At 37.0% G+C, this 24,567-nt stretch overlaps 1 protein-coding gene across 1 annotated transcript in view; it reads left to right on the forward strand.

The window, feature by feature from the left end:
- The window catches only part of CEP126 (centrosomal protein 126), a gene marked incomplete at both ends in the record, with an annotated part of 113,187 nt that overhangs the window by 21,175 nt on the left and 67,445 nt on the right, over positions 1-24,567 (forward strand). Inside the window, 2 exons of the mRNA XM_079928307.1 lie at positions 15,457-15,602; positions 22,735-22,846. Coding sequence (XP_079784433.1) covers positions 15,457-15,602; positions 22,735-22,846 — 258 coding nt within the window. The remainder of the gene's footprint in view (positions 1-15,456; positions 15,603-22,734; positions 22,847-24,567) is intronic.

The raw sequence follows: 24,567 nt of genomic DNA on the forward strand, positions 1-24,567 counted from the left end.
GGGTAGTATAGTCATTTTCACAATATTGATTCTTCCAATCCAAGGATGTCGTATATCTCTCCAACTGTTTGTATCATCTTTGATTTCTTTCATGAGTGTCTTATAGTTTTCTGCATAGAGGTCTTTCACCTCCTTAGGTAGGTTTATTCCTAGGTATTTTATTGTTTTTGTTGCAATGGTAAATGGGAGTGTTTCCTTAATTTTGCTTTCAGATTTTTCATCATTAGTGTATAGGAATGCAAGAGATTTATGTGCATTAATTTTGTATCCTGCTACTTTACCAAATTCATTGATTATCTCTAGTAGTTTTCTGGTAGCATCTTTAGGATTCTCTATATATAGTATCATGTCATCTGCAAACAGTGACAGCTTTACTTCTTCTTTTCCGATTCGGATTCCTTTTATTTCTTTTTCTTCTCTGATTGCTGTGGCTAAAACTTCCAAAACTTTGTTTAATAATAGTGGTGAGAGTGGACAACTTTGTCTTGTTCCTGATGTTAGAGGAAATGGTTGAAGTTTTTCACCATTAAGAACTATATTGGCTGTGGGTTTGTCATATATGGCCTTTATTATATTGAGGTAACTTCCCTCTATGCCTAATTTCTGGTGGGTTTCTATCATAAATGGGTGTTGAATATTGTTGAAAGCTTTTTCTGCATCTATTCAGATGACCATATGGTTTTTCTCCTTCAGTTTGTTAATATGTTTTATTACACTGATTGATTTGCCTATATTGAAGAATCCTTGCATTCCTGGGATAAACCCCACTTGATCATGGTGTATCATCCTTTAAATGTGCTGTTGGATTCCGTTTGCTAGTATTTTATTGAGGATTTTTGCATCTATGTTCATCAGGCATACTGGCCTGTAGTCTTCTTTCTTTGTGACATCTTTGTCTGGTTTTGGTATCAGGGTGATGGTGGCCTCATAGAATGAGTTTGGGAGTGTTCCTCCCTCTGCTATATTTTGGAAAAGTTTCAAAACGATCGATGTTAACTCTTCTCTAAATGTTTGATCGAATTCGCCTGTGAAGCCATCTGTTTTGAAGCCTGCAGTTTTGTTTGTTAGAAGAATTTTAATCACAGTTTCAACTTCAGTGCTTGTGATTGGTCTGTTTATAGTTTCTATTTCTTCCTGGTTCAGTCTCAGAAGGTTGTGCTTTTCTACGAATTTGTCCATTTCTTCCACGTTGTCCATTTTATTGGCATGTAGTTGCTTGTAGTAATCTCCCATGATCCTTTGTATTTCTGCACTGTCAGTTGTTCTTTTTCATTTCTAGTTCTGTTGATTTGAGTCTGCTCCCTTTTTTTCTTGATGAGTCTGGCTAATGGTTTATCAATTTTGTTTATCTTCTCAAAGAACCAGCTTTTAGTTTTATTGATCTTTGCTCTTGTTTCCTTCTTTTCTTTTTCATTTATTTCTGATCTGATCTTTATGATTTCTTTTCTTCTGCTAACTTTGGGGTTTTTTGTTATTCTTCTTTCTCTAATTGCTTTAGGTGCAAGATTAGGTTATTTGAGATGTTTCTGATTTCTTCAGGTAGGATTGTATTGCTCTAAACTTCCCTCTTAGAACTGCTTTTGCTGCATCCCATGGGTTTTTGGGTTGTCATGTTTTCATTGTCATTTGTTTCTAGGTATTTTTTGATCACCCCTTTGGTTTCTTCAGTGATCTCTTGGTTACTTAATAGTGTATTGTTTAGCCTCCATGTGTTTGTATTTTTTACAGATTTTTTCCTGTAACTGATATCTAGTCTCATAGTGTGGTGGTCAGAAAAGACACTTGATATGATTTCAATTTTCTTAAATTTACCAAGGCTTGATTTGTGACCCAGGATATGATCTGACCTGGAGAATGTTCCATAAGCACTTGAGAAGAAAGTGTATTCTGTTGTTTTGGGATGGTATATCCTATAAATATCAATTACATCCATCTTGTTTAATGTATCATTTAAAGTTTGTGTTTCCTTATTTATTTTCATTTTGGATGATCTGTCCATTGGTGAAAGTGCAGTGTTAAAGTCCCCTACTATGATTGTGTTACTGTCAATTTCCCCTTTTATGGGTGTTAGCATTTGCCTTATGTATTGAGGTGCTCCTATGTTGAGTGCATAAATATTTACACTTGTTATATCTTCTTCTTTGATTGATCCCTTGATCATTATGTAGTGTCCTTCTTTGTCTCTTGTAATAGTCTTTATTTTAAAGTCTATTTTTGTCTGATATCAGAATTGCTACTCCAGCTTTCTTTTAATTTCCATTTGCATGTAGTATCTTTTTCCATCCCCTCACTTTCAGCCTGTATGTGTCCCTAGGTCTGAAGTGGGACTCTTGTAGACAGCATATATAAGGGTCTTGTCTTTGTACCCATTTAGCCAGTCTATGTCTTTTTGCTGGAGCATTTAATCCATTTACATTTAAGGTAATTATCAATATGTATGTTCCTATTACTATTTTATTAATTTATGGGGGTTTTGTTATTGTAGGTATTTTCCTACTCCTGAGTTTCCTGCCTAGAGAAGTTCCTTTAGAATTTGTGGTAAAGCTGGTTTTGTGGTGCTGAATTCTCATAGCTTGCTTGTCTGTATAGGTTTTGATTTCTCCATCGAATCTGAAAGACGTCCTTGCCAGGTAGGGTAATCTTGATTGTAGGTTTTTCCTTTTCATCCCTTTAAATATGTCCTGCCACTCCTTTCTGGCTCGCAGAGTTTCTGCTGAAATATCAGCTGTTAGCCTGATGGGGATTCCCTTGTATGTTATTTGTTGTTTGTCCCTTGCTGCTTTTAATACTTTTTCTTTGTATTTAATTTTTGATGTTTTGATTAATATGTGTCTTGGCATGTTTCTTCTTGGATTTATCCTGTATGGGACTCTCTGGGATTCCTGGACTTGATTGACTATTTCTTCTCCCTTATTAGTGGAGTTTTCAACTATAATCTCTTCAAATATTTCTCAGTCCCTTTCTTTTTGTCTTCTTCTTCTGGGAACCCTATAATTCGAATGTTGCTGCATTTAATGTTGTCCCAGAGGTCTCTGAGACTGTCTTCAATTCTTTTTATTCTTTTATCTTTATCCTGCTCTCTGGTAGTTATTTCCACAATTTTATCTTCCTGGTCACTTATCTGTTCTTCTGCCTCAGTTATTGTGCTATTGGTTCCTTGTAGAGAATTTTTATTTTCAATTTATTTTGTTGTTCATCATTGTTTGTTTACTCTTTAGTTCTTCTAGGTCCTTGTTAAATGTTTCTTGTATTTTCTCCATTCTATTTCCAAGATTTTGGATCAGCTTTACTATCATTACTCTGAATTCTTTTTCAGGTAGACCGCCTATTTCCTCTTCCTTTGTTTGGTCTAGTGGGTTTCTACCTTGCTCCTTCATCTGCTGTGTGTTTCTCTGTCTTCTTATTTTGCTTAACTTATTGTGTTTGGGGTCTCCTTTTCTCAGGCTGAAAGTTTGTAGTTCCGTTGTTTTTGGTGTCTGCCCCCAGTGGGTAAGGTTGTTTCATTGGGTTGTGTAAGCTGGGTCTTAGCCTTGAGATGGAGATCTCTGGGAGAGCTTCTTTTGCCACTTGATATTATGGGGAAGTGGGAGGTCTCTGGTGGACCAATGTCCTGAACTTGGCTCTCCCACCTCAGCGGCATAGGCCTGACACCCAGCCAGAGCACCAAGACCCTGTCAACCACATGGCTCAGAAGAAATGGGAGAAACAAACAAAGAAAGAAAAAAAGACAACAAAATAAAGTTATTAAAATTTTAAAAATATATTAAAAATTTTAAAATATTTAAAAGTAATTTAATAAAAGACAGACAGAACCTTGGGACAAATTGTAAAGGCAAAGCTATACAGACAAAATCACACAAAGAAGCATACACATACACACTCACAAAAAGAGAAAAAGGAAAAATATATATATGTATATATTTTTTAAAAAAGGAAAAGAGCAACCAAATCAATAAACAAATCCACCAATGATAATAAACTCTAAATACTAAACTGAGATAAACATAAAACCAGAAACAAATTAGATACAGAAAGCAAACCCCAAGTCTACTGTTGCTCCCAAAGTCCAACACCTCAATTTTTGGATGATTTGTTGTCTATTCAGGTATTCTGGAGATGCAGGGTACATCAAGTTGATTGTTGACATTTAATCCACTGCTCCTGAGGCTGCTGAGAGAAATTTTCCTTTCTCTTCTTTGTTCACACAGCTCCTGGGGTTCAGCTTTGCATTTGGCCCTGCCACTGCATGTAGGTCGCCTGGGGGCATGTGTTCTTCCCTCAGACAGGATGGGGTTAAAGGAGCATCTTATTAGGGGGCTCTGGCTCACTCAGGCCAGGGAGAGGGAGGGGTACAGAATGCAGGGCAAGCCTGCGGTGGCAGAGGCTGGCGTGATGTTGCAACAGCCTGAGGTGTGCTGTGTGTTCTCCCGGCAAAGTTGTCCTTAGTTCATGGGACCCTGGCAGTGGTGGGTTTGCCAGGCTCCCGGGAGGGGAGTTGTGGATAGTGACCTGTGCTTGCACACAGGCTTCTTGGTGGCTGCAGCAGCAGCCTTAGCATTTCATGCCCATCTCTGGTGTCTGTGCTGATAGCCACAGCTTGCACCCATCTCTGGAGCTCATTTAGGAGGTGCTCTGAATCCCCTCTCCTTGCGCACCCCAAAACAATGGTCTCTTGCCTCTTAGGCAGTTCCAGACTTTTTCCTGGACTCCCTCCAGCTAGCTGTGGCACACTAGCCCCCTTCAGGCTGTGTTCACACAGCCAACCCCAGTCCTGTCCCCGGGATCTGAACTCTGAAGCCAGAGCCTTAGCTCCCAACCCCCTCCAGTCCCGGTGGGTGAGTAGACAAGCCTCTCGGGCTGGTGAGTGCTGGTCAGCATTGATCCTCTGTGCGGGAATCTCTGTGCTTTGCCATCTGCACCCCTGTTGCTGCGCTGTCCTCCATGGCTCTGAAGCTTCCCCCCGACCACACGCCGTCTCCACCAGTGAAGGGCCTTCCAAGTGTGTGGAAACATTTCCTCCTTCACAGCTCCCTCCCAGAAGTGCAGGTGCTGTCCCTATTCTTTTGTCTCTGTTTTTTCTTTTTTCTTTTTCCCTACCCAGGTATGTGGGGAGTTTCTTGCCTTTTGGGAAGTCTGAGGTCTTCTGCCAGCATTCAGTAGGTGTTTTGTAGGAGTTGTTCCACATGTAAATGTATTTCTGATGTATTTCTGGAGAGGAAGGTCATCTCCACGTCTTACTCTTCCACCATCTTGAAGGTCTCCCCCTCAGTTACTCTTAATTACTACAGCTTGGGTTCTATTGTTAAAGAAAGTTATTGCAATGGTGGTTATTTGTTCTCTTCTTAAGAATATTTCCAATAGAAGAAAATTATATGTCATAGCTGTAAATTCCCAGGAAACCAGAACAAACAGTTTAGTATATGGCCATCATTTTATGAGGTGTCTCGCTTTGAGCCAAGGTGGTCTACATCTTTCATGAGGCAAATTGTACATGTTAAATAGACCCTTTTAATGTTTCTAAGGCACATTATTCACAATACACAATCTAAAAGTCTGTTAATGGATGAATGGATAAAGAAAATGTGGGATATATATACCATGGAATATTACTCAGCCTTAAAAAAAAGGAAATCCTGTCATTTGCAACAACATGAATGAATCTGGAGGACATTATACTAAGTGAAATAAGCCAGACACAGAAAGACAAGTATTACATGATCTTTCACTTATATGTAGACTCTAAAAAAAAAAGTTGACTTCATAGTAACAGAGTGGAATTGTGGTTTATGGAGGCTGGTGGGAGGGTGTGGGCTAAAAGGAAAGAGATTGATTAAAGGATACAGACTTTCATTTATAAGATGAGTAAGTTCTGGAAATCTAATGCACAGTGACTGTAGTTAGTAATAATGTATTATATATTGGAAATTTGCTAAGAGAGTAGAGCTCAAGTGATCTCACCACACACACAAAAGAAGTAACTATGAGAGGTGATCGATATGTTAATTATTTTGCTTGTTGTAATCATTTCATAATGTATACATATATATCAAAATATGTTGTAAACCTTTAATATATATACTTTTTATTTATCAAAAAAAATGTTTTTCTGTTGCCAAGACAGACCATGTTTCTTCTGTGAAAAAGGCTAATCCCAGGGTTAATGGGATGCAGCAACATACTCTTCCAACTCTGCATTCTACAATGGTAGAGAAGCTATCTTTCTCATTTTTATCACCAGATCCTTCTATTCCCACAGAACTTACCACAGTGCCTGGCACTTATTAGCATAAAAGAAAATCAGTAACTAGTCATTAACTGAATAACGAAGGATCTACAGTAATCATCACTACAATTGCTTATCAAAACTTTTTATTATTGGGCCTATTAGTTTAGGAGTGGAAACGTCTGCTTTTTGATCACATTCCATCTCTGGTTTAATTTGATTCAGTCTATCACAGGCTTTATTTCCTATGGCCCAAGAAAGGGCTGTGTGAAATTATTATTACTATCTATATATGTTTTATCCCAGAGAACAGGGCCACTGTGGAACAATATAAAAATTGTTGAGGATGAGGTATAAGGAATCATTATTGCTACTCATTATCACTTCTAATAATTTCTCTCTCTTTTCTTTAAAATTCCCCAGTTCTTCTGAAGCAAATCCCATCAAACTATGTTGCTCACCACTTCCTCTCTGATTGTAGCCACTTATAGATCCTCTATGTCATCCCTTGAAAGTTTTAGCACCTGGCTCTTTTTGTCTCCCTACCACTATTACAGTGATTGTTCTTTGTAATTTTAATATTTGCCTAGACCACCCATCCAACCTGGTGACCTGTTATTTTCTTGAACTTCACCCAGTCAATGGCACCTCACCTCAGCTATTACCAATTACTCCTCCACCTCCAAAACCTAAATTTCAAGCATCTCAGTCTCTAATCTATACCTCCTATCTTTCCATATCACCTCCTCCTAGTACTCTGAATTCAGCAATTCTAAGACTACACCCCAGTCCACTTATCCTATCACCCTTTCTCTGTTCATTCCATGCCTCATATCTGCACTTTTATTCAAACTGAGCTTCTCACTCCATGATCTGTCATTATCATTCCCTTGCATATACCCTCAAATCCCTTGTAGTTAATTTCTACCTTTATAACAACCACTGCTCTGATTTCTGTCATCAGAATTCGTTTTGCCTGTTTTTGCACTTTTGTTTCTGGCTTCTTTTTCTTAATGTTGAGAGTCATCCATGTCATTACATATATCAGTAGTTCATTCTTTTTTATTGCTGAGTGACATTACATTGTAAGAAAATACCATAATTTGTTTATCCATTTTCCTATTGATGGACATTATGTTTTTTCAATTTATGACTATTAATAAAGCTGCTGACTGAAAGATAATTCACATGAAAGAATCAATAATTAAGAAAATTTTTTTGTGGACGTGTGTTTCATTTCTCCCAATAAATACCTAAAAGTAGAATTGCTGGGTCTTAGGGTATGTGTGTGTTTATCCATATATGAAGCTGTGAAACAGTTTTACAAAAGGGCTAACCATTTACACACCCACCAGCAATGTACATGAGCCCCAGTGGCTTTTATAACCTTCCAATCCAATCTGTTAAGCCATATAATAGGTTTTAAATGGTTATATTTTGCACTTCCTTGACTAGCCATTCCTGTATGGTTTTTGTGAAGTTTCTCTTCTAATATTTTGTTCATTTTTTAATTGGGTTGTCATTTTCTTCTTGTAAGTTTTTTAATGTATTCTGGATACAATTTCTTCATATCATAAACATAAATCCCCTAATTCAAAGACAAAGAGTTTCCACAGGAAAAGCAGGAGCCAAAGCAATATTTTGTGTCAATTCCCCAACCTCCAGTCCCCAAAGGGCAGTGTACTGAAGGCCAGACAGCAGTTATACATGCAGTGGGGTTCATTACAGAGTCGGAACCACAGAATTGGGAAACTGATCTTATGCATGGCTACTGCCCATCCTCCCCTCCAGAGAGGGAGAGAGAGGCATCCTATCTTTACTCTGGAATGTAAGCAAGGAGAGATCTCTATCTTTACTACCCCAGGTTGTCTCCAGGAAGAGAAACCTCTCTAAGCTTTACTATCCTGGAATGTCTCCTTATACAAACATTTTGAACTGGGCTGTAAATGCCTTCACACAGAGGACCCGGACTGTGTGGAAACATGAAATATTCATAGAGAATTATCTCCCAAAACCAAGACTCTGCCTTTTAAATGGAGTGTTTCATCCATTTCCATTTAATAATTATTGAAATGGTTTGATTTAGGTCTATCATTTAACTTTGTTTTCTATTAATTCTGTATTTTTTCTACTGTTTGTCTTTTCCTCCTTCCCTGTCTTACTTTGGCTTAGTAAAAAAAATTTTTTTTCAATTTTCCTTTATTCAGTGGCACCTCTAGGAATTAAAAAATCCATTCTTAACTATTTGGAGTTAATATTGGATCATTTCACATAAAATATGAGGATCTTTTAACATTATAATTCTGTCTACCCCACCCCAACTCTGGCATCGTTTGTGCTATTATTGTCATTTCTTTTACATCTTTACATGTTAATAAACCCAAAATACAATGTTGTATTTTTTTGTATTAAACCCTCAGTAGTCTTTTTAACAGTTAGAGAAGAGAGAATTAACATACTATTTTCCATTTACCCACAAATTTATTTTTCCAGTGTTCTTCATTCCTTTGTGGAGATCCATGTTTCCATCTGGTGTAATTTCCCTTTAGCCTGAAGAACTTCCTTTGGCATTTCTTGTAGTGGAGGACATCTGGCAACAAACACTCTCAGCTTTTGTTTATCTGAAGATAACTTTAGTTTGCTTTCATTTTTGAAAGAGAGTTGCACTGAATACACAATTCTGAGTTAAGAGCTATTTTCTTTTAGCACTATAAAAATGCCACTCTCTTGCCTTCTGACCTTCATGTTTCTCACTGAGAATTAGCTGTCATTCATATTGTTGCTCCCCTATATGTAATGTGTCTTTTTTCTGTAACTACCTTTAAGATTTTTTTAAATCATGCAAGTAATATATGTTTAATATAGAAATTTTTTTAATCTTTTATATTAGAGTATAGTTTATCTACAATGATGTGATAGATTCAGGTCTACAGCAAAGTGAATCCATTATAAACATATATCCATTCTTTTTCAGATTCTTTTCCCATAGCAGATGTTACAGAATGTTGAATAGAGTTCCCTGTGTTATGCAGTAGGTCCTTGTTGATTATCTGTCTTATATATAGTAGTGTTTGTGTTAAACCCAAACTCCTAATTTATCCCTCCCCTGCACCTTTCCCCTTTAGTAAACATAAGTTTGTTTACTAAGTCTGTGAGTCTGTTTCTGTTTTGTAAATAAGTTCATTTGTACCATTTTTGAAGATTCCACATATAAGTGATATATATGATATTTGTCTTTATCTGTCTGGCTTACTTCACTTAGTATGATAATCTCTAGGTCCGTCCATGCTGCTGCAAATGGCATTATTTCATTCTTTTCATGGCTGAGTAATATTCCATTGTATATTTGCACCACATCTTCTTTATCCATTCCTCTGTTGATGAACATTTAGCTTACTTCCATGTCTTGGCTATTGTAAATAGTGCTGCAATGAACATTGGGGTGCATATAACTTTTCAAATTATGTTTTCTCTGGACATATGCCCCAGAATGGGATTGCAGGATCATATGGTAGCTCTATTTTTAGTTTTTTAAGGAACTGCCATACTGTTCATAATAGCTGTACCAATTTACATTCCCACCAACAATGTAGGAGTGTTCCCTTTTCTCCACACCCTCTACAGCATTTGTTATTTGTAGGCTTTTTGATGATGACCATTCTGACCAGTGTGAGGTGATACCTCATTGTAGTTTTGACCTGCGTTTCTCTAATAATTAGTGATGTTGAGCATCTTTTCATGTGTTTATTAACCATCTGTATGTCTTCTTTGGAGAAATGTCTAGTTAGATCTTCCACCTATTTTTTGATTGTTTTTTTTTTTAATTGAGCTGCATGAGCTGTTAGTATATTTTGGAGATTAATCCCTTGTCAGTTGCTTCATTTGCAAATATTTTCTCCCATTCTGAGGGTTGTCTTCTCATCTTGTTTGTGGTTTCCTTTGTCATGCAAAAGCTTTTAAGTTTAATTAGGTTCCATTTGTTTATTTTTGTTTTTATTTTCATTACTCTATAAGAAGTGGGTCAAAATATCTTGCTGTGATTTATGTCAGAAAGTGTTCTGCCTATGTTTTCCTCTAAGAGTTTTATGGTATCTGGCCTTACATTTAGGTCTTTAATCCATTTGGAGTTTATTTTTGTGTATGGTGTTAGGGAGTGTTCTAATTTCATTCTTTTACATGTAGTTGTCCAGTTTTCCCAGCACCACTTATTGAAGAGACTGTCTTTTCTCCATTGTATATTCTTCCCTCCTTTGTCATAGATTAGGTGACCATAAGTGTGTCGGTTTACCTCTAGGGTTTCTATCCTGTTCCACTGATCTATATTTCTGTTTTTGAACCAGTATCATACTGTTTTGGTGGCTGTAGCTTTGTAGTATAGTGTGAAGTCAGGGAGCCAGATTCCTCCAGCTCTGTTTTTCTTTCTCAAGATTACTTTGGCTATTAGGGGTATTCTGTGTTTTCATACAAATTATAAATTTTTTTGTTCTAATTCTGTGAAAAATGCCATTGGTAATTAGACAGGGATTGCATTGAATCTGTAGATTGCTTTGGGTAGTATAGTCATTTTCACAATATTGATTCTTCCAATCTGTCTGGTTTTGATATCAGGGTGATGGGGACCTCATAGAATGAGTTTGGGAGTTTTTCTTCCTCTGCAAATTTTTGGAAGAGTTTTAGAAGAATAGGTGTTAGCTCTTCTCTAAACATTTGATCGAATTCGCCTGTGAAGCTATCTGGTCCTGGACTTTTGATTGTTGGAAGATTTTTTATCATAGTTTCAATTTCATTACTTGTGATTTGTCTGTTCATATTTTCTGTTTCTTCCTGGTTCAATCTTGGAAGGTTGTACCTTTCTAAGAAGTTGTCCATTTGTTCCAGGTTGACCATGTTTCGCCATGTAGTTGCTTGTAGTAGTCTCTTATGATCCTTTGTATTTCTGTGGTGTCAGTTGTAACTTCTCCTTTTTCATTTCTAGTTTTCTTGATTTGATTCCACTCCCTTTTTTTCTTGATGAGTCTGGCTAAAGGTTTATCAATTTTGTTTATCTTTTCAAAGAACCAGCTTTAGTTTTATTGATCTTTTCTATTTTCTTTACCTCTATTTCATTTATTTCTAGTCTGATCTTTATGATTTCTTTTGTTCTGCTAACTTTGGGTTCTGTTTGTTCTTTCCCTAATTGATTTAGGTATAAGGTTAAGTTGTTTATTTGAGATTTTTCTTGTTTCTTGAGCTGGGATTGTATTGGTATAAATTTCCCTCTTAGAATTACTTTTGCTGAGTCCCGTAGGTTTTGGATTGTCATATTTTCATTGTCATTTGTCTCCAGGTACTTTTTAAAATTTTCTCTTTGATTTCTTCAGTGAGCCATTGTTTATTTAGTAACATATTGTTTAGCCTCCAAGTGTTTGTATTTTTTATGGTGTATTTTCTATAATTGATTTCTAGTCTATAGCGTTGTGGTTGGAAAAGACGCTTGATATGATTTCAGTTTTCTTAAATTTACCGAGGTTTTATTTTTGACTGACCATATGATCCATCCTGAAGAATTTCTATGTACATTTGAGAAGAAAGTGTATTCTGTTGTTTTTGGATGGAATGTCCTATAAATATCAATTAAGTCTACCTGGTCTAATGTGTCATTTAAGGCTTGTGTTTCCTTATTAATTTTCTGTCTGAATGATCTGTCCATTGCTGTAAATGGGGTGTTAAAGTCCCCCACTATTATTATGTTACTGTCAATTTCCCCTTTTATGGCTGTTACATTTGCCTTATATATTGTGGAGCACCTATGTTGAGCGCATATATATTTACAATTGTTATGTTTTCTTCTTGGATTGATCCCTTGATCATTATGTAGTGTCCTTCCTAGTCTCTTGCAACAGTCTTTATTTTAAGGTCTATTTTATCTGATGTGAGTATTGCTACTCCAGCTTTCTTTTGATTTCCATTTGCATAGAATATCTTTTTCCAACCCCTCAGTTTCAGTCTGTATGTGTCCCTAGGTCTGAAGTGGGTCTCTTGTAGACAGCATATATATGGGTCCAGTTTTTGTATCCATTCAGCCAGTCTGTGTCTTTTGGTTGGAGCATTTAATCCATTTACATTTAAGGTAATTATCAATGTGTATGTTCCTATTCCCATTTTCTTAATTGTTTTGGGTTTGTTTTTGTAGGTCTTTTCCTTCTCTTGTGTTTCTTGCCTAGAGAAGTTCCATTAGCATTTATTGTAAAGCTGGTTTTGTCATGCTGAATTCTCTTAACGTTTGCTTGTCTGTAAAGCTTTTGATGTCTCTGTAGAATCTGAATGAGATCCTTGCCGGGTAGACTAATCTTGGTTGTAGGTTTTTCCCTTTCATCACTTTAAATATATCCTGCCACTGCCTTCTGGCCTGCAGAGTGTCTGCTGAAAGATCAGCTGTTAACCTTATGGGGATTACCCTGTGTGTTATTTGTTCCATTTCCCTTGCTGCTTTTAATATTTTTTCTTTGTGTTTAGTTTTTGTTAGTTTGATTAATATGTGTCTTGGTGTGTTCGTCCTTGGATTTATCCTGTATGGGACTCTCTGGGCTTCCTGGACCTGGGTGACTCTTCCTTTTCCCATGTTAAGAAAGTTTTGGACTATAATCTCTTCACATATTTTCTCAGACCCTTTCTCTTTTTCTTCTTCTTCAAGGACCCCTATAATTCAAATATTGCCACGTTTAATGTTGCCCCAGAAGTTCTGAGACTGCCCTCATTTCTTTTCATTCTTTTTTCTTTATTTTGTTCTGTGGCAGTTATTTCCACCATTCTATATTCCAGCACATGTATCCATTCTTCTGTGTCAGTTATTCTGCTATTGATTCCTTCTAGTGTATGTTTCATTTAAGTTATTGTATTGTTCATCTCTGCTTATTTGTTCTTTAGTTCTTCTAGGTCCTTGTTAAACATTTCTTTCTTTTCTCGATTTATGCTTGTATTCTATTTCTTAGATCTTGCATCATCTTTACTATCATTACTCTGAATTCTTTTTCAGGTAGATTGTCTATTTCCTCTTCATTTATTTGGTCTTGTCTATTTTTACCTTGCTCCTTCATCTGTAACTTATTTTTCTGTCATCTCATTTTGTCTAACTTTCTGTGTTTGTGGTCTCCTTTCTGCAGGCTACAGTGTTGTAGTTCCTCTTGTTTCTGGTGTCTGCCCCCTGTTGGGAGAGGTTGGTCCAGAGGCTTGTGCTGTTATCCCCTTGATAGGGGCTTTGATTTGTGTCGTGGTGATCAGATATTGCCCTAGATATTGAGCAGGGGCTCCCCTTTGCTCTGTGGTTGTCACTGCCCTGTCAGGGGTGGAGTCTGCTCCCTAGTTGTTGGAGTAGAGGCCCCCAGATCTGTTTCTTCACTGTGATTCTGATCTATGGTGCAAGGTAGGAAGAATTGGAGCATTCCCACTAGGAGAGAAGCCACTGAGTTTTCCTCCTTTAGAGCTGTTCACCTGTGTATATGCTCTGTTGTGTCCCCTTTCACCCACTGTGTGGGGTCAGAAAGTATCTGTTGTTGGCACTGCTCTCAGTCCCACCTTAACTGTGGGTATGCTGGTAATTGGCCCTGGTAACTCTCGGACATTCTTTTCACCCAGCCACCAGTGCAGGTCTACTGAGGTTAGGTCCCAGTACTGCAGTAATCATGCACCTGGACCCACTGTGGGGACTATGGAGGCAGCTCAAACTCGGTCTGGCCCTACTCCCACATGTACATGCCCACAGAGCCCACAGCTGGTAAAGCCAAACCCATCCCAGATGCAAGAGCACTTGTCCTTTCAGATGTTTCGCAGACACTGAATTTAGGAAGCTGTCAACCGAGGTGTAAGTCCACAGTTTGTGCAGCCACGAGGAGAGATTTAAGCTCTTATTTCTTAGTCACATAGCCCCTGGGGCTCAGCTGTGGTTTCAGCCCCTCCTCTGGGTGAATTTCCTAGTGCAGGGAACTATCTGCGCCCTCCTGGGACACCATGGAAAGTCCTGGCACCCACTAGCAAATTTCCTAGTGGGAGGCGTTATCCACACACTCCCAGGACACCTGGCTGGTCCTGGAAGCCACTGGCGGATTTCCTAGTAGTGAAAGGTTTCCGTGCACTCCTGGGACAGCAGGGCCGGTTCAAGTACCCACTGATGGATTCTGGGGTAATTGAAGGATATTGTTTTGAGAAGTAAAAATATCCTCTCCCACCTGTGGCACCACACCACTACCTCATACCTACCACAGAGATTGAACCACTAGAAGATCTATGGCCCTACTGCCCAGAATTATAGTTCCTAAAATCTGAGTTATTAAACTAGAATAATGCTCCAGCCAGTGGAGGTCTTCGGAAGGATGGTTAATAGTAACCTATGGCACTGAAAAATTTAGAGTTCTTACCAACCACCTCCCAACCCCATGTATTCCAAAGAGGTACTTGGAGGTTTCTCTACCAGTGAGTTGTAAACTTGCTTCTTCATTTTTCTCACTATCCAGAAGATAATTATTGAATCACTCAAACACACACATTCTTATGAACATAATTAATTCTTTGAAATTAATTCTTTGAATATAAACTCGAATGCCTAGGGACAATCAGAAATAAATGAAACAGGAAAGTTAAGAAAAATAGAGATGGTAAGAATTATGGGCAGGTGTTTATAACCATGTGTGAATAAGAGTCCAGGGTTGCCAAATCTTTCATATTTTCAAGAGAAGTCGAGAATCAAGATTTTTATGTAAATTGTCCAGATTTTTAGCACAGTTCAGACTCAACATGACTGCCAATTTTGAACTTTTGGCTAAAAGAAAAAGAGAAATATACAATATTTTCCTGGTTACTCCATAATTTGCAAGACTGATTTTTTTACCAATGAGTTAGTTCTTCACATTATAGAAAATAGTGTAGCTTTTTAGAAAAGACTTTTTCCACAGCAGGGCTTGGGAAGTGGAAGGGGGACGTGTGTGCAGGCCTGCCCAAAATTAGAAAGAGCTTCATTAAAGGCCTTCTCTTAGTTGCAAAAGACCTAGATAAGGTTCTGAAATTACTATTTGCAAAGGTATTTAAATTCTTAGCAAAGGGCCTTTTTTTATTTAAAACTTGTTTTTTCTAAGTAATTAAACTTTTGAAATATGAAAACACTCTTATATAATAAATGTATTGTTTTGGAACTATTTTCTGTGTTGCGATTTTATAAACTTATTGTCAGTTCTGTTGTCTACCTTGTGTTTTAAATACAGAGCTTTTGAAGAGAAACGAAAACAACAAGAAGAAAGAGAACACCAAATCAGAGAACAAATACTTCAACAACGAAAAAAAAAGTTTGAAGAAGTTACTGAAAAATTCCAGCGGGCCCATATTCCTCTTTCACAGCGGAAGAGAACAGGTGCCTTAATTTCTAGAACAATATAAAAACAAAAAATGAAAGTTATAATTACATTCAGCTTGAGTAGACAATAAAATAAATTAAGAAACAAAGTGGAAATTCAGACTAAAAAGGCTACTATGCCTTTTGAATAACAGGACTAAAGTAAAATGAAATGAAAAATTGCAATTTGATATAGGTTTAATTTGGAGAATTAATATTTTGTTGGCTCTATTTGTAAATTTGGAAAGCACACAAGTTTGATTCTACTTAATACTGGCTTACAGTGTTTTGTCTTTTTAAAACTGATTTAATAAATAGCTTAACATAAAAAGAAAATTTAGCATTTAGGTTTAGTAAATTTATATCTATATACATATATATATATATATATATATATATATATATATATATATATATACATATCCTTTTTTTTTTTTTTTTTGGCTGCACCACACGGCATGTGGAATCTTAATTCCCTGACCAGGGATCAAGCCCGTGCCCCCTGCAGTGGAAGCATGAAGTCTTAACCACTGGACCGGCAGAGAAGTCGTTAGGTTTAGTAAATTAATGTCAGATTCATTTTGGCATTTTGTCCACATTTTTGCTCAAATTCATATTTGAGAGACTGGCAAAATAAAACAAAAGTACAGAGTGACATAATCCAACAATCTAAGACTGAAACAAATTCAGAATTTTTAAATGATTATGTTTGATTCTTCAATATCACATCTATATTTTTTTATGCCTTACATAGTAACACAGAATTAGCAACAAAATGTCAAAGCTTCAAAAAAATAGGAGAAGCAGAACCTTTATGTATTCAGCAAACATATGTTGTGCTCCATTGTACACAGCCCTGGGCTAAGCTGAGATGCTGAGATACAGAGAAATCTAATTGTACTCTACCATTAAAGACCTCACAGTTTATTTTGGAGATGAGAGTGATATAAACAATTAATGTCAATAAATATAATTGCTATGGTAGCAGAATGTGTAAAGTACTATGAGAGCACAGAGGAAAGAACACTAAACTTATACAGGGATATGAGGGATATCATCCCTGGAAAATTTTGAATCTTAAAGAATAAGCATTTTGCCAAGCAAAGAGACAATTTAAAAACATCCCAGACATAAGGAACAGCTTTTACAAATAAATTATACATTGCAAATACAAAGTGTATCCAAAGCATAAGATGGGGAAAAAAATGGATATAAGGCTAGAAAAATGAGTTGGAACAATTCTCTAAGAACTTTGTATCCCATGCTAGGAATTTTGTCTTTATCCAATATGCAGTCCACTTAAAGTTTTTCAACTGTAAAGAAGCCAGTTAACTGGGTCAATAAAAGATCTTACTGAAAGTAAGGGCAGCTAGTAACACTGCTAAAAATAATAATATCTTAAACATCATAGGGGTTTATTTTTCTCTAGTGTAATATGAAGTCCTCAGTTCGGCAGTCAGGAGCTGGTTTGATGATTATGCAAAGTCACTGGGAACACAGACTCCTTCTGTCTCTCAGCTCAGCTGCCCTCAGTATGTGATTTACATAGCTTTACCCTCATGTTCATATGGTAGCGGCTGAAGCTCCAGACATAATGTCAGTGTTGTAGACAGGAAGAAGGAAGAAATGGAAAGGACAGAAGGGTATACCTCTGAGCTCCCTTTAAATTGTTTTCCTAGAAGCCCCCATCTATCTGCTTATATCTAATTGGCAACTCCATCTGCAAGGGAGACTGGAAAATATAGTTGTTGTTTTTTTTAATGTGGCTGTACTGCCACCCCTACCAATATAGGGTGTGTCACCAAGGAACAAAGGGAAAATGGATATTAGGTAGGAAACTAAGAGTCTGTGCTAAAATTAGATTTGTTGGAAAGGTAATTATCCATACAACATGGAAGATGAATTGAAGTAGAGACATATTAAAGTAGGTAGACTAGTAGTAGACTATTTCAGTATTTGTGGCAAGAAGTGTTAAGCTGCTAAATTAAAGTACTGCACTGGATATAGAGACAGGAGGTAATATATTCAAGAGATATAATCAATAGATTCAGTTACTAATTTATCAAGATGGCTGAAAGAAAGACTAGGAGAACAGTGCCCCTAGGAACTAGCGCATAGCCTCACAAATTTTTAGCACTCAGTAAGAACTTGGTTAATGAATCAATTATTTTGGTGGATGATGATATTAATCAAGGTTGCAAGTAAAGAAGAAGAATCAGGTTAGAGATAAAGATTATTAAGTTTTAAATGCATTGATTTTGAGCTTCCCATGACTCATGCAAATAGGGAAATCAAATCAACAACTAGAAATATGTATCTGAAACTTAAGAAAAAGATATGGAATAGAAATTACATTTAAGAGTCACTGATGAATAGATATATAGTTGGTAAAGGAAGCCACGTGGAAAGGTAAGGTAAATATTGGATATAGATGCAGACTGAAGATAGGGCCTAAAATAGAACCTTAGTGCACACTAGCATTTATTATAAGTAGAGAAATGAAAACTAAAAATGGATTTTGAAAAGTAGTTATCAAGAAAGTAGGATGGGAAACAAAAGCAAACAAAGAAATTTGTTATAAGAGGCAAAAGAAAAGGTAGTTTTAAGAAAGCGGATGTGGTCAGTTGTATTAAATGCCTCAGAGTACTCACCACTCATGAGTATCATTTGCCCCAGAGGGGGTGCTGACTACCCAAGGGCCTACGTACAGAAAGTGAGGAGTTTTAGTAAAAACAAATGACGTACACATTCACTCAATGGAATATAATGCAGCTATTAAAAAACTGGGAAATTCTTTATGGACTTATATGGAACAAACTCCAGCAGAGATAGATTTACCATAAAGCCAATAAGGTTTCAGTTTCACTGTCATGGCCTCTACATCTAATTTTATATTAGTAGTTTTGCAGTATTTTTTCTTAATGAAGCCCCCCAAATTGCATAGATTCATATCAGTATACATAATATTCTACCTTCTGTGTAAGACAAGAGGGAAATTAGAATATATATTAAGGGAGGAGATCAAGATGGTGGAGTAGGAGGACACAGAACTCACCTCCCCCAACAAACACATCAAAAATACATCTACATGTGAAACAGTTCTCACTGGAAACTGGTAGAAAGACTCCTGTGCAGCCAAGGCTGAAAGAAAGATCCACATGGAATAGGGTAGGAAAGAAAGAGAAGCGATCAGGTTGGGACCTGTGCTCCAGGAAGGGTACTCAGAGGAAAAGGGAGATTACACAGGCAGAAATCCTCCCTGGGGAGTGAGTGATTCTGTTCCAGCCACATATTGGGCGCCCCAGTCCTGGACTCCAACACAGGGAAGATGAGCCCCTAGGCTGGTTGGAGGGCTGGTGGGACTAACAGGAGGGCTGTGGGAAGCCTGTACTTGAGTTTGGGGGGAGTACACGCACACTTGCTTACTCCCAAAAGAGGGCAGAGAGGCATATTGAAACTGCGCAGGTGGCTGACTGGTTTCCTGAAACTGCTCTGGAGCACACCGCAGCCTGAGCCAAGTGAATGCTCAATCCCTGCTTACTTCATGTCACAGCTCCACACTGGAACTAGGGCTGCCACAACCAAAGAAACAGCTCAGCCATGAGACACAGAGGCAATTCAGAACCAAAGTGGTATCCTTTGGGTGAGGGCAGCCATTATGGACACTTGCACAGGCAGCACATCAAAAGCAGCCCAAACTCTGTATGTGGCCAAACTGTTGCAGCCTGCACCTGGTCACACACCAAGAGCTCACACTGGCCCCTCTTGTTTCAGCACTGCTTACGTCAGGGGCAAGGGTGCTGGTGCTGGGAGAGGGGAAGCTCACCTTAAATGGAACAGAGCTAGCTCAGAACCAACCCTTCTGGGCTTCTGCTCCAGCAACTTGGGACCCGACCCTGGCCCCAATAAGGCGGTGACAGTCCCTGAGCAGAGAGGAAGCCCCAGCTCACTCCTGGCTCTGGACCTCCCCCACCCCCTTCTTCAGCCCCACATCCTTCCAAAGTGATAGCTGCCAGCACACCCTGAGGAAATACATGACTTGTGTTCATGTCAAATCCAGCCCTCCCACCAAAACCACTGGACACACAGGCTGTATAGGGATGCTCCCACATAAGGACACCCCTTCAAGATAGCAATAGGTAGCTGTTTCACCTAATTTCATAGAGACAGAGACTGTTAAGCAAAATGAGAAGACAGAAGAATTTGTCTCCATTGAAAGAGCAAGAGAAAAAAACAAATAATGAAACAGAAATAATTTACCAGATAAAGAACTCAAAGCAATAGTAATAAGAATTCTAACTGAATTAGGGAAAATATATACAATGGAATATTAGCCGCAAAAAAGAATGAAATTCTGCCATTTGCAACAATGTGGATGGACCTATAGAGTATTATCCTTATTGCAATAAGTCAGAGAAAGACAAGCTCCGTTATCACTTATGCAAAGTCAAAAAAAGAAAACAAATGAATGTATATTTAAAAACAGAAATAACTTTACAGATACAAAGAACAAACTAGTGGTTACCAGTGTGGAGGGTGAAAGGGTGGAACAAATAGGGGTATGGGTTAAAACAGGGGTCCCCAACCCCTGGATCGTGGACCACTACTGGTCTGTAGCCTGTTAGGAACAGGGCCGCACAGGAGGAGGTGAGCAGTGGGCAAGCGAGTGAAGCTTCATCTGCCACTCCCCATTGCTCCCCATCACTCGCATTACTGCCTGAACCATACCCCCCAACCCCATCTGTGGAAAAATTGTCTTCCACGAAACCAGTCCCTGGTGCCAAAAAGGTTGGGGACTGCTGGGTTAAAAGACACAAACTACTATGTATAAAATAGACAAGCAGCAAGGATATACTGTACAGCACAGGGAAATATAGCCATTATTTTTTAATAATGTTAAATGGAGTATAATCTATAAAAATATTGAATATCTGTGTTGTACACCTGAAACTAATATAGTGTTGTAAATGAACTATACTTCAACTTTTTAAAATAGAATATATACTTATGTATGTTTGTATTCGCATAAACAGTGATAGAATACACAAATGACCAATAAGAGCAAGATTTCCAAATGTGTATTTTATTTTTTTGATTTCTGAACATGAATATATTACCTGTACAAAATATTAGATTAAAATTTTAAGAAAATGTAATGCCATGAGTGAAGAGCAACAACAAAGCTATGATAAATAACTGTTTATTTAATTGTCTATTGGTTTAGTTTATTCCCAAATTATGAGAGTTAAACCAAAGGTTCACCCTATGTGCATGATAGCTGATGCTTCCCCTTGCTTCGAAAAAGGGATTGGGAGTTCCGATGAGGTCAGAAAATTTTTGGAGTCAGAGAATGTTGGAGTTAGAATATTAGAGCAAAAGAACTGGAAGGAGGAGTCTAGTGGTTTAAATGAAATAATAAAGCCCGAATACACCATAAGTACACAAAAAATGTAAACTTAAATTTTCATCAGTGAATATGAGATAGTGACTAGAAGGTCATTAGACAACAGCAACAAGAAAGAGTAATGAGTGTTTGTAAACTGTTTGTAAAACTACCTTAGTTTTAAAGGTAGTTTTTAAGTTCTCTTTGATAGACAGTAAGTGGTGAGTGTTAATAAAAGCAAAGTCTCAGACTATAGTCTAGCACAACTAAACATTTTTTAGCAAAGCAGACAAAAAACGATTGATACTACTTGTTCGCTAAGCTCAATAAAGCCCCAGTTCTGTGTCCTTTTAGGTGCTTTGACTACACTTTATATGAAAGGTTCACTCAGACTTACACAGTCACATTCCAGAGACAAAATTTACGTGCCTTCTGGTATTGGACCATCAGAAATATTCCTGTTTAACAGCTGGAGCCAAGACTAATCAGAGATCAAACCTCAATACCATCTGTAAGGGTATAGGGTATAGACCTCCCTAGATTCTTATTCTCTGTTCATGCAAGGGTAGAGAGTGATTAAAATATTTTAGGAAAGTCCACTTAAATATCTTAAATTTCAACAAAGAAAATCCATTTTTAACATTCATCAGGCTGTGCAACTGGCCATTAGTTTTTCCAATAAGGAACCATTTGAGACATTGATTATGCTAATTAGAAAAACAATCAAAATCTAAAGCTTGATAGTTTCTGCCTCAAGACGATTGGCCCTTTATGATTAGAATATCCAGCAAACCATCTTGTAACTGTGCATTTTTCACTGGTATTTTATGCAATCACCCCTTGACTCTAGAGTTCAAGTTTGAACTAACCCATTCATAAAAATATACTGGTTTTGCTTAAACATTTTAAGGTAAATAACAAACATTATAATAGTGGAAAAGTCTGAGGATGTGGGTTTTTTTAAAGAAGAAAGGAGGAAACAGTTTGTTAGTGTCATTGGAGAGCTAGAAAGTCACCTATTCTACCTTCAGATGTTGAGTTATTTTTAGTTATTTGTGCCTCCCCATAAGAGGGCTGAAGGAAAAGCAATATCCTTTAAAAAGAAGCTATGTTTCAACTGAAACAAGAAGGTGTGTACCAAAGTGCACAATGGAAATTCTTGGGAAAGTGGATACTTATGGGATCTAGGGTTGGATTAGAGGTTGTGCAGAGTGGTATGTGGAGGAGTGTCCATATAATGTATGACCTTGAACAAGTTACTTAGCTTCTCTATGCTTCAGTTTCCTCAGATGCAAAATGGAGATTCAAATAGCATCTGCCTCAAAGGCCTTAGTAAGAATTAAATTAGTTAATACTTATACAGTGCTTAAAAATAATGTATTTAACAGTAAATGCTCAATAAATGTTAAATGGTGTTTTTATATCTTCCCCTTTTCTTCATAAGAATATTTATAAATTTTGTCAGAAGTTTATGGAACTATGAAATCAGATATCATGGAGTTTGCATGCCACACTAAAAAGGCTGGACACTTCTCAATGTTTCATTTTTCCAAATAAATATTCTTAAAATTGGTGATGATAATTTTGAGGTAACTGTTTCTTATTGGGGAATTGGGTGTCTACATTTAAAATATTTACACTATTCTAAAAAATATTTTTTACAAAAATTTTAAGGTAGTATTTTATCATTGACCAATTAAGTTATATATAAAGAGAGTGTTGAAGATGAAGTGCTTCTGTACTATTTGACCTTTATTATCCCCTTAGTTTTTCAAAAACCAGTTCCTCCATTAGAAGAGGCCCTCAAACAAATTCAGGAATCCAACTTAAAATCAGAGGTAAACCTTCCCTCTTCCCACAGACCAATAATAGGCTGGAGGTAAGTAATTTATGATTATCATGTGTAATTTACTAATATATAATAATTAAATAGTTCTCTAGTTGCTGAGTTTGTAGGCCTTTTCATCAGTTACTCCTTACCTCTGTTTTAGAGTTTACTATTTTATTTTCACACATTGAATTGAGGTAGAGTACAATATAAGCTGCTTCAAGAGTAAGGAATTTTAATTTGTTGTCTTTGGTATTACAATGCTGCCTATGTTAGTACTTTTCTATGGGAATTATCATAAAACCCATTTAAAAATATTGATATTGGTTTTACTGAGAGAAAAAAAAATTTTGAGTTGTAATGATATAAATTTAGGTAAGAGGAGTAACTTTATGGTAGAAATGTGTTTTTCCTCACTGAAAATCTTTCCTGGATATCTTTAAAAAGCTACAGTCCCTCCTGGTTCCTCTCCAGGTTAGTTTAAATGAATTATCTTGAAGCAATAGGATGGACCAACCAACCAGAGAGTACCCTCTGACATCCTGTATTTTCCATTTATTTATTATAAATGTTTCTTGAACCTACTATGTATGTAGCATTATATCAGGCATTGAGAAGGGGATATGGAGAAGTGTAATATTCAAAAATATAATCCCAAGAGTATAATCTAGGAGAGAAGTAAAATAATGCTTCAAAAAGTATAGAACAGTACCAAATGGGTAATGATAATAATATTTAATATTAATTTATGTAATGATGTCTACAATTCATATGTAATTTATGTTAATATTTTACCTGTTTATAATGTTATTTACTAAAGTACTTCCATTTTTAGAATACCTGTGGCAAATAGTTCCCTTGATCAGATCTAAGAACGATTAAATTCATTCAGTCTTTATTATAGTTCAAGAAAGACTTCATGGAATAAAAAACTCTTCAGCAAAACTTTGAAGAAAATAGGAGTTAATCATGAAACAAGTGGATAGTTGGTATTCCAGACAGAGGGATGAGCATGTGGAAAGGCCAAGAGTAACAGAAGGAATGATGTGTTCTAGGAGTCAGAGATGGCTGAATAATAGAATGCAGAATACCAATAGCTCACTAGATGTGAGATTGGAGAGGTAAATGACCTACATGCTAAGGAATATAAACTTTATCCTGAGCATTTAGGAGAAGTTAAGGATTTGAGCAGATGGGAGATAAGATCAACTTTTCTTTTTTAACATATCTTTCCAATCTATTGTGAACAAGTGTTGATAACTGATTGAAAGAGGACAAAACAGGAGGCTATTTCAATATATGTAATTGCAATTATATGGGTCTAGAGCTCAAGAGAAAGATCTAGGCTTAAGACATTTGAAGCCAAAACAATGGATGAGATCACCTGTGGAGATTATATACTATGACAACAGAACTAGGTTAGAACACTAAAGAACAGTAACATTTAAGGAAGTGAAAAAAAGAGAAGCCTACAGATAGGAACAGAATGGTTGATACAGGACTATATAGTGAGAGAAGGTAGAACTAAGGAAATACAGACTTTCATGGGGAAAAAAGCAGTTTACAGAGATCAAATGGCTTCTAGGGAATCAGTAAAATAAAAAGTTTGTATCAGGATACTGGCAGAAAACATGTAATGTTTAAAAGGGGTAATGAAAAAAGGTTAGTAAGGAGACTGGGAAGCCAACAGTGGATGATGAAGCAACCCTAGAACTGACAACAAAGTCAGTATTACCACCACAGACCTGAACTGAAAAGAGCTATAGCTATAC

This window comes from Stenella coeruleoalba, assembly GCF_951394435.1.
Source record: "Stenella coeruleoalba genome assembly, chromosome: 8".
In the NCBI taxonomy this organism is placed as follows: Eukaryota; Metazoa; Chordata; class Mammalia; order Artiodactyla; family Delphinidae; genus Stenella; species Stenella coeruleoalba.